This window comes from Geotrypetes seraphini, chromosome 1 (assembly GCF_902459505.1).
Source record: "Geotrypetes seraphini chromosome 1, aGeoSer1.1, whole genome shotgun sequence".
In the NCBI taxonomy this organism is placed as follows: Eukaryota; Metazoa; Chordata; class Amphibia; order Gymnophiona; family Dermophiidae; genus Geotrypetes; species Geotrypetes seraphini.
In genome coordinates, this window is record NC_047084.1 from 475486135 (window position 1) to 475500598 (window position 14464).

Genomic DNA, 14464 nt, shown 5'->3' on the forward strand with positions numbered 1-14464 from the left:
TGTCTCTACCTTGGAGCGGGTGAACAACCTGTCTTTCTCTACTAAGTCTATTCCCTTCATTATTTTGAACGTTTCGATCATGTCCCCTCTCAGTCTTCTCTTTTCAAGGGAGAAGAGGCCCAGTTTCTCTAATTTGTGTTTTATAGGTTGAAAAAACATAAATGAATCAGTTACTGTCTCTCTAGAGCAGGGGTGTCAAAGTCCCTTCTCGAGGGCCGCAATCCAGTCGGGTTTTCAGGATTTCTCCAATGAATTAGCATACAATGAAAGCAGTGCATACAAATAGATCTCATGCATATTCATTGGGGAAATCCTGAAAACCCAACTGGATTTCGGCCCTCGAGGAGGGACTTTGACACCCCTGCTCTACAGAGTACTTGACAACTTTGACTCTGGTAATTATACTGTTATCTCTCACGATTATTGTAATCTTCTGTATGTTGGGTGCTTAGAAGGGTACCTGGAACGTCTCCAGTTGTTGCAGAACGTAGCGTCAAGATTTACTTTTGGTGCTAAACAGTTTGACAGGTTTGCTCCTCTCTTAAAAAGATTTCATTGGTTGCCTGTTCGAGCTCGATGTAAGTTTAAAATACATACACTTGTTTTTTGGATAATTAATGGTATGGCTCCTTCTTATTTACCTGCTTTAGAATTAAGAGAAATCGCCTTTCTAAAGAATTATTGCTTTTTTTCCCATCTATTAGTAAGGTTTTCTTTAAGCGTCTTTTTTCCTACCAAGCTGTAACACTTTGGAATACTCTAATACTACTACTAATAATCATAATTTGCAATAGAAACGTTTTTTCCACTCCATGCTGACCTTTCTAGGCGTAAAACCTTGGAATGACCTTGCTGAAATGACCAGGATGGAACCTTACCACACCAAATTTTGGAAGAAACTGAAAACTCATCTATTTGAAACCTAATCACTTGTATCCTCTTCTCCTCCTGTATTTTTCTTCCCTCTATTGTCCTCCCTACCCTCTTCTAACCCCTTCCTCTGTAATGTCGCCAAGAGTTTGTATGGGTATGTTCGACGTACAAATGGAAGAAATAAATATAAATAAATAAATTTCAAATTCAACCCACACCCCTCCATGATCAGACAAAATAATTGGATCTATGGAAGCTTGTGTTGCCTTTTGAATTATTGTAATGAATAGATACCATCTTTCCCTTAATAATACAAGTGCAAGAATGGGGGAGGGGGTAGTTTTTGGTCTTTCATTAATTGTATGGAATGGTAGGAAAGAATTTATTATATGGTATATATGTATTATATTTGTTATGAAGGGGATGGGAGGGGGGGATAAACTTTATAAATTGGATTATTATAGAAAATCAAGTGTTGTATCCAAGTTAAAGTGTTGTTACTTTTTGATACACTTGTAAGTTCTAAAAATGAATAAAGAATATTTTAAAAAATAAATAAATTTCTATAGCACTTCTAGACATGTGCAGCGCTGTACATCAAAACAGAGAAGAGACAGTCTCTGCTCAAAAGAGCTTACAGTCTAGTCAAGACAGACAAACTGGACAAGAAGGTGCATCACTCCTTTTGTAGTTTTGAGGACTGAGCATTCTTAAGTTTTTTAAACTGTTAAAAACTACTTAGATAACCTTGATAGACGGTATATAAATACCTAACCCCCTCCTTTACAAAGCCATGCTAGTGTTTTTAGTGCTGGCCACCGTGGTAACAGCTCTGACACTCATAGAATTCCTATGAGCGTCCGAGCTATTACCGCCACAGCCAGCGCTAAAAACACTAGCGCGGCTTTGTAAAGGATGAGGTAAAACAAGTAAATAAATAAATTTATCTATGTAAGTTTAGGATATTTGTTCCTTTTCTTATATTATAATCCGCACTAATCCCTTCTTGGCGATATAGCGGAATATAAATTTATGTATTGTATTTTATTGTATGGGCAAAACTTGATTTGGTTTGATTTTTTTGTTTCCAGATTAAGAGCATGGCTCAGCATGTTCAGCACATGGGGAAGCATGAGATTCCACGTAGAAGCCGCTTTTCAGACCGCTTCAAGGATGATGTCACTACAATTGTGAGCGTGGTCACATCGGAAATTGCAGCCCTCTTAATTAAACCTCAGAAGGTGAGGGGGATCCAGAGTTATGTCTCATACCAAGAATAGCCTTCAGAAAATGTATCATTTTTAAGAGGTCTGAAATACTTGTTAGGTCCGGTATGGAAGAAGAAGTTATTCAATGCAAACAACAGGAGAGAATATAGTGAGAATGTAAACCATTCCGAGTAATCATCTCAGGTGTAATGTGGTCACTACGGTAGATGGGCAGTTTTCCCAGTGGAATACAAAGTCTGTAGGTAACTGAACCATGGCTCGTGGACTGTAGGGGTCGATAGCTATGGAATGGATAATGAATAAGATGTGTTTGTGGAGTATTTTGTGGAGTTTTCTACAAAAACGCCTGCTTTTCGTATGGTTCTGGGTAACTCTAGTTAGATACAAGCATATGTGTTAGTTAAGGCCACGCCCAATAGAAGCGTACAAAAAGTTGGTGAATAAAAATTTGAATATGGATGTAGCCAAGGCCAGAAAAACACATTACAGATTAATATTAAGGAAAAGCATAATAATATTCTTTTTATGTACTTTGCTATTAAGCCAGACCATAGAGGAAATCAGGATATACATAATACATGGAGGTATTAAGAACTCCATCTTGTTTTGATGACTAATTTTTTTTTTTTTTTGTAAGTTCTTGTTATAATACATCTTGGATAATTATTTTGTAATCCGCCTTGAACTGCAAGGTAATGGCGGAATAGAAATCCCTAATGTAATGTAATGTTTTCTGATTTTCTGTCTTTCTGTAAGTAGCTTCTTCTTGGCTTTTATTCCATCTTGGTTTTCTGCGTTTCTTTGTTTAGTTATTCCCGCCTTGAGCCTCATGAGCTAATTGATAACAGATGTCTTGGGCTAGTTAGGGCGAATAAGAAAATCTCCCAAGCCCCAAGATGGAAACTGTGATCAGGGGGAGAGACCGCCCACAGAGACAATCAGAGTAGAACGAACTACTTCACTTAAACAAAACTACACAATATCTATAAGAATAATATATAAAGAGAGCCCTCAGTCGCACAACCAACCTCCGAACTCCGGAGGAAACGGCTGTCACTGGTTTGCACCCAGAAAGGTGTCAAATGTGAAACATCCTTGGGCTCTCTGTGAATTTAGTGCTAAATAACACAAAAGTGCTGAGTGCAAAAAATCAAAATTGTTACACTGTAGGCAGTCTCTTCCCCTGAACCAGGGGGGAAAAAGTGCAAGTGTCCAAATTCAAAATAAAGCCAAAGGGAAGGTACTTAGCTTCTCTGAAGCAGTCAGTGAGTCACCATATGTCCTACGGGACTCCGTTTCGGGGGAGCACTCCCCCTTCTTCAGGAACAACTGACGCTGAGCGGGAGCCTGAAAATCATAAGACTCCAGCCGCTTGGCGATGTTAGAAGATGGCGCTTGAACCAGAACGGACGCCTCTGATTTAAAACTACAGACCAGAAGGCGTGACCAAAATATCAAGTCACATGACTGAACCAGGTGCGGGTCGGAAAAGAGATGAAAAAACCGGCCCGCACTAGTTGTAAAATTAGACACAAGAACAAAAAATAGTCCAAAAAGTAAAAAGAAAGAAAAACTGTAAAACTGCAAGGGCTAATAATCAGTAAGTGTGATGCCACTCAATGTATTCGTTGTGTCCTGTGGGAATCAGTGTTTGAAGTTCATAAATCCAGTATTGTTCCCTCCTTTGCAACTGAGAAAGCTTATCCCCTTGATAGTCTGGAAAAATCTGCTCGATAACCACCCATCGTAAGTCCTGGAACGTATGGTTAAATTGTATGCAATGAGGTACCATCGGAGAAGTCATAGATTTAGTATTAATCCGACAAGCCCGAGTTCTATATACCAGATTTAGAGAACGGGGGTATCCACACAAGGTCCTATCTCAAGCTTATAATAGGGCTCTGTATGCCAACAGAACCCTGTTACTGTCTCAGGCCCCCCCGTGTGCAGACACTAAAACCATCTGTGTATTAACGTTTTCAGATCAAGCCTCGGAGGTAGCCCGTAGCATCAGGACCCATTGGCACATTCTCCAGCTTCACCCTGATTTTCGGGATTTACCCTGCATTGCTTATTCAAGTCCCAAGAATATCGCTGATCGAATAGTCCATTCTAAATACACTTCTGAACGCACGCATAACCGTTGGGGAGGCCAACATGGTAAATGTGGCAATAGTTGTGATATATGTGCCATTACAATAGCAGGTGCGGTGTGGGAACACCCGAGGACCCACAAAAAATACGTCCACAAATCTGACACTTCATGTATATCCAAGTGGGTTATATATATCATTATATGCCCATGTAACATGGCATATGTGGGACACACTCAAAGAGCCATTAGAACTCGCCTGATAGAACATCGCAGTCGGATTAATACTAAATCTATGACTTCTCCGATGGTACCTCATTGCATACAATTTAACCATACGTTCCAGGACTTACGATGGGTGGTTATCGAGCAGATTTTTCCAGACTATCAAGGGGATAAGCTTTCTCAGTTGCAAAGGAGGGAACAATACTGGATTTATGAACTTCAAACACTGATTCCCACAGGACACAACGAATACATTGAGTGGCATCACACTTACTGATTATTAGCCCTTGCAGTTTTACAGTTTTTCTTTCTTTTTACTTTTTGGACTATTTTTTGTTCTTGTGTATAATTTTACAACTAGTGCGGGCCGGTTTTGAGAATGACAAAAAGAGTACTGGGTATGTTATAATATGTTTATGCATATTCCAAAATTAATGTTAACAAAAATATGATTTTAAAACCTTTGTCTTTGAGTTTGAAAAACTTGTAAAGCAATTTCCTTTGTCCAAATTTAAAGACAGCCTCTGTTAATGGATTGGCTGACCAGTGTGATGTCATACTGCCTTGGGAAAAATATAAAAGGAACGAACCAGTATAGACTCGGAGAGACCATCAGGAGAGGTGCAAATTTCACGCCTGATGGGACTCCATCACACATATGATTTCTGAGACATGTAAGATTAACATTAATAAATAAATTATAATATTGAACTGGTAATATATGTGTGAGTGCCATTATTCCTAAGCATCTCGAGCTTGGCGCAGAGCGCAGCACACGTGTGCTTAATCGCTAATCAGTAACTCTGTCTGAGCATTTCATACCTATCTCGAAAGGGAAAGCACACATATACTTTTCCTGTGAAAATTGCCCAGGGAGAAGGGGCCCGCCTTTTCTGCACTGAAAAATAAGTTTATACAATATTTGAAATAAAAATGCCATGTTTTGTTGCTTCTCACTTTGAGAATACTCCCTGGCAATTGAAGTAAAAGGATGTGTGTACAGGGAGGAAAGTTTTCAAATAATCTTTTTTTCCCCTTGCAAATGGCCTCTGAAAATTGTTCTGTAGCTAGCTAGACTGGTCATGCATAAAACTTTGCAAGAGTGCATCCTACTTTCATTTCTTTTTTTCTGCACTCAGGCCCAACAATTGTCCCTTTCTATTCCCTCCCTACTTCCTTCCTTTGTCCTCAGTGCCTCCTTCCCATGTCCTTAGTGCCCCTTCCTATATCCTTAGTGTCCTCAGTGTCTCCTTCCTATGTCTCCCTCACTGTCTTCCAGCCTTTGTCCCTCCCCCGAAGCCAGCCTGCCTGCCGCGCTAAAGCCTGCCTACCTACCTACCTCCCTCCTTCCCTCCCTCCAGCGCCGATTCAAATCCCCATCCGTCTGCTGCCACTTCACCTTCTTCTTGCCGCCCAGAAGCCTTCTTTCCGACATCAATTCTGATGTCGGATAGGAAGTTCCAGGCCAGCCAATCGCTGCCTGGCTGGCCTGGAACTTCCTCTCTGACGTAAGAATTGACGTCGGGAAGAAGGCTTCTGGGTGGCGTCAGGCGGAAGGAAGGAAGGAAGGAGGGGAAGCAATCGCCTGTCCCATTGTCCCCGTGCACAGCTTCGGGACGCTGTCCCTGAAAACAGGACATTTTGGCGGCCCGAAGCAGTGTGTCAGGACAACAGGACAGCTGGTCCAATAAAGGGACGGTCCCGTTGAAAACGGGACGTATGGTCACCTTCATACTTCAAACTCAGTATTTAGAAAAATATATACATGTTTTGAAACACATACTGGGGGTTCTGATCTTAGAACTACAGAACATTTTAGCTAAGAGCGATGCCAGTTCAATATAAGCTGGTGACTTGGATTTGATTTGTAGGCCTGGCTTCTTCTCTTAGTGCTGTCTGAGGCTGAGCATGCTGTGTAGGCAGAAGATAAGAAGTCCCAGCCATAACTCAATAACAACTTTTACTGACTACTGGACTCTTGTTGCAGAGGTCCTGGATTTCCAACAGAGCTATGCTTTGTGGACCTTACCTGATTTTTCCTGGTCTGATGGTTGGGCTAGACAGAAAGTGTGTGTGTATGGGGGGGGGAGGGTGTTTAAAAACCAAGGGAAAAGCCAGGCAGCTGCAAAGAAAGGTAGATGCCCAAGCAAATGCCAGTTCTGAGCATAAAGTCCAACAAGACCAGGGGAAAGAATAAGGAGACTCTAACCCAGTGCATTTACAACAGTGTGGACTATCTGCTCTTCATGACCCTTTATATATCATCATTTCCACTTCCTAGTTGCTCCTAGTTCTCATTCAGTGCCCATACTGTGGTTCTGTGTAACAGAGAAATCTTATGGTATTAAAATCCATGTTTACCGATGTCCAATTAAAGAAGCAAAGAGTCTTATAATCAACCTCTACTCTTAACCGACATTTGGGGTTTAATTCTTTTCTCTTCAGGAAACTGAGCAAGCAGAGAAGATCAATATCAGCTTGGCATTCTTTCTGTATGATCTCCTTTCACTGATGGACCGAGGTTTTGTGTTCAACCTCATCAAGCATTACTGCAGTCAGGTATTGTGTGTAGAAACTTCAGTGCAATTTCAAGCACTGTTCACATGGAGTGGAATAGCAAGGGTAGGAAGTGCCTGGGGCGGTGGCACACCCACCCACTAATCCGCCCCTCCACCACCACCACTCATGTGCGCTCCTTTCCTTCCCCCATAACTCTTTAACTTTGCTGACGTGAGCAGTATCTCCAACCTGATGCCCACTTCAGCCTCAACTCTCTCTCTCTGATATCACTTCCTGGAAGTGACCTCAGAAAGAGAGATAAGGCTGGTACGAGCATCAGGTTGGAGCTGCTGCTTGCACTTGCGATGAGTTAGAGGCATGGGGGAAGGGAAGGCATGCACATGGCGGGGGAGCGGTGGGAAAGGATGGGGGTAGAGAGGAGGAGAGGCATCAGCGCCCCCACCAAGATGGCACCTGGGGCAGTCCACCCCACCCCCACCCCTCTCACCTTACTGCGTTACTGCATAGAGAGATGCTGGTGAGTTCCTGTCATAAAGCTTTCAAAGATCCTAAGTCCCAGATTTAGGATTTTAAAAAAGCAGCAGATCTGCAACTCTTAACCAGTGCTAGGGAAGAGAGCAAGCGTGGATAAATGTGAAGGCTTCTATTTTCCCTGCAATGAAAGGACCTTTATTGTTTATTAAGACTTTTTATACTTCGGATGTTTGGGAGCCTATAACAAATCATTGTAACAAATTAATACTATTTTTCCCCTTAAATAGGCATGCCTAAGGTGGGGGGGAGGGTAAGTAGATTTTGGTCTTTGTATAAATGTAAGGATGGGAACTATAATATGTTTTTATGTGTTCAAAGATTATTATTGATTAAGGGGGAGGGGGAGATAAATTCTAAATTGATTTTTTGCAGATTATTAAGTGTTGTATTTAAATTTTATTTTTTTTTAAAGTTCTTTATTCATTTTAAAACTTTCATCAAGTGTACAAAAATTTATAATAAATAAAATAAATCTAAGCACTTGTGCATCTTATCATTATATCTTATAATTATAAATATAACCCTCCCTCTCCCACCCTCGAATCCCTCTACTTATTTTATTTTATTTTCATATAATGGAAACCCACCCTCCACCCAACCCTAAATCTTACATAATTAATAGAAAAATATTAGAAAAATGTTGTATTTAAATTAAAAATGTTTTTATTTGCTTATACACTTATTGTAAGTTCTAAAAATGAATAAAGAATTTTAAAAAAAGACTTTTTATACTGCCTATTGATGGCAAATGCATATCTAGGTGGTGCACAATTTAAAAACATAAATAAAAAAAAAAGGGATATAGTGTATCTAGATTTCCAGAAAGCTTTTGATAAAGTTCCGTATGAGAGGCACCTGAATAAATTAAAGAGTTATGGGATAGGAGGCAATGTTCAAGTGTGGATTAAGAATTGGTTATTGGACAGAAAACAAAGGGTAGGGTTAAATGGCCATTTTTCTCAATGGAGGATAGTAAATAGTGGTGTGCCGCAGGGATCTGTACTGGGACTGTTGTTGTTTAACTTATTTATAAATGATTTGGAAATTTGAACTATAAGTGAGGTGATTAAATTTGCACATGACACTAAACTGTCGTACAGCAGAAGATTAGAGAAACTGGGCCTCTTCTCCCTCGAACAGAGGAGATTGAGACGGGACATGATCGAAACATTCAAGGTACTGAAGGGGATAGACTTAGTAGATAAGGACAGGTTGTTCACCCTCTCCAAGGTAGGGAGAACGAGAGGGCACTCTCTAAAGTTGAAAGGGGATAGATTCCGTACAAACGTAAGGAAGTTCTTCTTCACCCAGAGAGTGGTGGAAAACTGGAATGCTCTTCCGGAGTCTGTTATAGGGGAAAACACCCTCCAGGGATTCAAGACAAAGTTAGACAAGTTCCTGCTGAATAGGAATGTGCGCTGGTAGGGCTAGTCTCAGGGTGCTGGTCTTTGACCAGAGGGCCGCCGCGTGGCACTTCTTATGTTCTTAAACGCATGTGGACTGTGAAAAACTGCAGGAAGACCTTTGGAAATTGGAAGACTGGGCATCTAAATGGCAGATGGAATTTAATGTGGACAAATGCAAAGATACACATTGTGAAGAATAATTCAAATCATAGTTACCGATTGCTAGGGTCCACCTGGGGGTCAGCACTCAAGAAAAATATCTGGGTGTCATCATGGACAACACGCTGAAAACTTTCACTCAAAGTGCGGCAGTGGCCAAGAAAGCAAACAAGGTACTAGGAATTATTAGAAAAGGGATGGGTGGTAAACAAGACTAAGAATGCTATAATGCGTCTGAATCGCTCAATGGTGCGACCTTGAGTATTGCGTTCGGTTCTGGTCTCCTTATCTCAAAAAAGATATTTTATTTGGCATGTCAATGAGAGTAAAGAGTCAGATTTCTTCAAATAACAATAAGGTTTTACTTATTATGACAGGAGTTGCCATTCAACAGATTACATTTAATTGGAAAATTGGAGCAGATTAAATTACAGTTTTTGGTGGAATTCTTTATGTCATCTATATAAAATGGAAAGAACATTAGCCACACAGAAATTCTTCAAACTATCTTATATATGAGAAAATAAAGTTCATTAAAAACACTGAAGATAGGATTATTATATTACAAATTACAATAATATATAATGGATCTTAAGATAATCTCTTTAAATGTTAATGGTCTCAAGAAAGGATATTTTAGTAAATTTTGAGATGGGGGAGGGGGTTATAATTTCATTAATTTAAGTTGATTGTAATAGAATATCAAGTGATGTTTTTAAGTTCAAATGTTATTTCTTGATACACTTGTTGTAAGATGAAAAAATGAATAAAGATTTAAAAAAAAAAAGATATAGCAGCACTAGAAAAAGTTCAAAGAAGAGCGACCAAAATGATAAAGGGGATGGAACTCTTCTCATATGAGAAAAGACTAAAGAGGTTAGGGGTCTTCAGCTTGGAAAAGAGACGGCTGATCTTCTTGGATATAAACTGTTTTATGTTCATTTTTAATGTGTGTTTATTAAAGACTTGGTGCTCCCTTTACAAAGATGCGCTAGCGGTTTTAGCGCGCACGCTAGCCACTACCACCTCCTTTTAAGCAGGCGGTAATTTTTCGGCTAGTGCACGCTAATCATGTGCGTGCGCTAAAAACGCTAGCGCACCTTTGTAAAAGGAGCACTCCTGCAGTTTTTTCCTTTGTTTCTGGTTTCTTTTTCCAAGCAGACAAACTCAAAATAGTTTGCGGCTAGGATTGTTTTGATTTGTTTATCATTTAATAATACAGTATTTGATATGATATATCACCATATCTAAGAAATAGAGCATGGCAATTTACATAAAAATGGAGATGAAAAGGAAAAAGAAATACAAATAATAATAGGAAGGTTCTATCTACCACACACTAAGGCAAAGCAAACGAGCATACATGTAACCCATTCACTCAATGGGCATTCCCAGTCAAATATCCAAACTTTTTCCTAAATGAATCCAGAGTATAGGGGCCAGAAAAAATATATTTACCTATGTGGACTCCAAGCAGGCTTTAGCAGGGGTTGATGTAACAAGCCTGTGGTCATTCAAAGATCACAATGAACTTGGGACAAGAGGAATTGTCATAGTGGACGGATAGGGTGGATTATTCTCACAAAACGCTTTGAGGGGCATTTTTGATAGGACATCTAAGTCCGAATTTGGATGTTTTGAGAAAAATGCCCAAAAATCGGGTGGAGAAAATGTCTATTTTCCCAAGAGCACTGATGAAAAGTTCTTTGATTTTCCTAGATGTATTTCTGATAGAATGTATGAACTTAATCTTTGCTTTAAGACTAGTCTGGCTTCATTTTCCCTTCTCTTAGTTGTGTATTTTTTTCTTCCCCAATTAATGAGCTCTGTAGTGCAAATCTGTTTGTCCCAGTTTCTTTCCTAGAGTAATATCATAGACTCCAGTTGATTTCTGGTTTTCCCTCATTTCTTAACCCTACAACATTGCACCAGGAAGTAAACTGAGCAGACTAGATAGGCATGTCAATCCCATTATGCAGGGATGTCAAAGTCCCTCCTTGAGGGCTGCAATCCAGTCAGGTTTTCAGGATTTACCCAATGAATATGTATAAGGTCTATTAGCTTACAATGAAAGCAGTGCATGCAAATAGATCTCATGCATATTCATTGAGGAAATCCTGAAAACAAGACCGTGGTGGCCCTCAAGGAGGGACTTTGACACCCCTGCCATTATGCAATCAAATTTTCTGCTTTTAATTGATAAGGGAGAGGATAAAAACTCTTGCTATAAAGAGTGGAACTAGACCAGTCATATTACTGCATGAAGCCAAAAACAAAATTGTTGTACAACTGTATAAACTAGGAACATTCCAGAGAAATGATAGTTTCTTTCTACCTGCACTTTGAGTTGTCTCTTCTAATAATTGACCCCTTGTCATTCTGTATAGTAAATTAGTTGATCCTATTTGAAGTGTGAGATGCAGAGTTAATTGCTAAAGATGTACACTTATTTCTTATGTTTTTCTTTTTTTATAGCTATCAGCCAAACTTAACTCCTTTCCTACTTTAATCTCTATGAGGCTAGAGCTCCTGAGAGTTCTCTGCAGCCATGAACATTACCTGAATTTGAATCTCTTCTTTGTGAGCTCAGTATCTGCACCAGCCTCTCCGTGCCCTTCCTTATCATCTCAGGTATTTCAGATGGGCAAATAATGGCTTGAAAGTTATAACTTGTCTTGTGGGCTGGTATAGCAGACTCTTCATGTAGGGTTTGGAACTTGTTCATGCCTAACTATCTTAATTCATGAAGGGCAATTGTATAACTGGGCATGTGCAATTTCACTTACTTTGCATGCATAAGTGGACAGAAAAGCATGACTATGCTCTATGCATCATTGATATATAGCTGTGAGGGGGGATGTTGACATGGATGGAGCATGGAAGGGGTGTGGGTGTATAAGTCACATGGCTTTGCACAAATCAAACTCAATTCAGAACTATATAAGCAGGACAGTAAATAGAGACAAAACCAATCAGAAGAATAAAATATGTTTACTGAAAGCTGGCTAAATAACCCCTTCACCACTTTTTATACCGTGTTTCCCCCGAAAATAATACCTATCCCATAAATAAGCCTTAGCATGATTTTTAAAGGTGCTCCTAATCTAAGCCCTAAGCCAAAAATAAGCCCTATTTAAAATTGACCCCCGAAGCCCCTCCTGAATGTCCCCAACATTCCCCGACTCCATCCCTGATACTAGTGCTGCCTGATTTGCCGGTGGCAGTGCTTTCTCTTCCCTCCCCCCCCCATCTTTCCTTCCCTCTCACCCATCTCCTTGTGCAGCATCTTTCTATCCTGCCCATCCCCCTGAGCAGCAGAACCCCACCGACCCTCCCACCGTGAGACTGACATACCATACCTCCAAGGCCTCCAAGAACAGCAGCAGCGGCAGCACTCTGAACAGGCTGCTATACGGCCTTCCCCGCCGGGCCTTCCCTCTGCTGCGTCACTGATGACATGATTGACAAGATTTTTAAAAAACAAATCAAGCATAACTTATACAATCAATATAGTTTGGAGTTCTTATGCTTTCAGGTGGACTTCCTGGGACACTAGGCTGCACACTGGTATAAATTGATAAGTGGTTTAGTTAAATAAAAAAGCCTAAAAATGGTCTTAGAGATATTTGGAGCATTGAGATTAAGAATCTCAATGGCCACGGATTTGGTCTTGGAGAATGAGATCTACAGTCTCCGCATCTATGAGACAAACATGTTTTTTTCTTTTACATAGAGCTTTTTGGACCCCAGTAAGGTTGCAAAAGTTGAATAGTACTAAGTCTAATAGATGCTGGCATTGTAATCTCGAAGTAGGGACTCTAGATCATTTATTTTTTTTTTTTGTCCCTTTATTTTAGCCTTTTGGAAATCTATTTGGGGTCAAATAAATTGTTTATTGGAAAACCATGTTGCATTATCTTATGATACAATTCTATTCGGAACACAGAGTAAGATTTCGTCTAATAATAATAAGCTTTTATTGATCATGACAGGAGTCGCCATACAACAAATCACATTTAATTGGAAAAATTAGAGTAGACTTAATTATTGCTTCTGGTGGAATTCATTATGTCACATTTATAAAATGGAAAGAGTAAATTGCTTTACAAAGAGGGAACTATAATAAATTTAATGAAATCTGGGGGCCATTGACAAGATATTGTAATGAATAGATACCATTTTTCCATTATAAATACAATAGAAAGGATGGGATGGGGGGAGAGATTTTATAATTTTATTAATATTTAGACCAATTATAAAGAATATTATATAGGAGTTTTGTGAATGCATAGATTATGGTTGGGTTTGGAGGGATTGGGTTAAAATTATAATGTTTTAATGCTGAATATGATAAAGTTACAAGTTTTGTATTCAATTTTAACTGTTATTTATTGTTACACTTGTTATATGATGCAAAATGAATAAAGATTTGTAAATGAAAAACAAAACTTATACATAAAAACTTATTCAAATAAGCAAAATGCTATCATAGGAAACCTAGTATTATTCTATAATAGCATCTAGGTGCCCATATTATATGGTACGAAGAGTTGACTGGGTACGTTGTCATCGGAAGTGAAGCGATTATTAGCTAAAGGTCCGAAGATGTTGATATTACAATTCAGCCTTTCATCTGGATTTGATTTGGTCAATTATGATATATTAAACCATAACTTTTGGTGGAATTCCATGTGCCATATATATAAAATGGAGCGTGCATTAGCAACACAGAGAGGTTATTTTGGCAAGTTTCAGAAGATATGGGGACCATTAGCAGATTTCTGTAATGAATGAAATCATTTTCCCATACTAAATACAGAATAATATATTGTATTTACAGTGATACATGAAAGGAATTTAAGTGTATGTTTTATGTGATCTTTTTAAATTTCTATGTTACACTTGTTGATATATGAAAATAAATAAAAAATTTATAATATAATATAAATAACATACAATTGGAAGAATTATGACAGATTAAATTACAACTTTTGGTGGAATTCAGTTTGTCATATATATAAGATGGAGCATACATTTGCAACACAAAAAGGATATATTGATAAGTTTAAGAAGATTTGGGGACCATTAACAGATTTTTGCAATGATTGATATGATTTTTCCCATAATAAGATACTTGATAAAGGGGGTGGGTGGGTAGGTTTATTCTCTTTATCACAAAATATAAATAAATTATCATAATATTTGTTATATTGTATGCAACTATCAAAATAAGGGGAGGGAAAGGGATTATAATTGAATAATAGTTGATATAATTATTAAATATTATATGATATCTAAAATTATAGTAAGGACTATATAATGATATGTTGTATTTACAGTAAGTTATGGAAATATCAAGTGTATACTTAATGCAATTGTATGAATTTTTATAATACACTTGTTATATGAAAAATGAATAATAAAAA

At 38.6% G+C, this 14464-nt stretch overlaps 1 protein-coding gene across 5 annotated transcripts in view; it reads left to right on the forward strand.

The window, feature by feature from the left end:
- Positions 1-14464, forward strand: part of DOCK8 (dedicator of cytokinesis 8) — a 414444-nt gene that overhangs the window by 223631 nt on the left and 176349 nt on the right. For all 5 annotated transcript variants that reach the window (XM_033924987.1, XM_033924968.1, XM_033924979.1 and 2 more), the window contains 3 exons: positions 1965-2114; positions 6865-6978; positions 11514-11669. In XM_033924987.1, coding sequence (XP_033780878.1) covers positions 1965-2114; positions 6865-6978; positions 11514-11669 — 420 coding nt within the window. The remainder of the gene's footprint in view (positions 1-1964; positions 2115-6864; positions 6979-11513; positions 11670-14464) is intronic.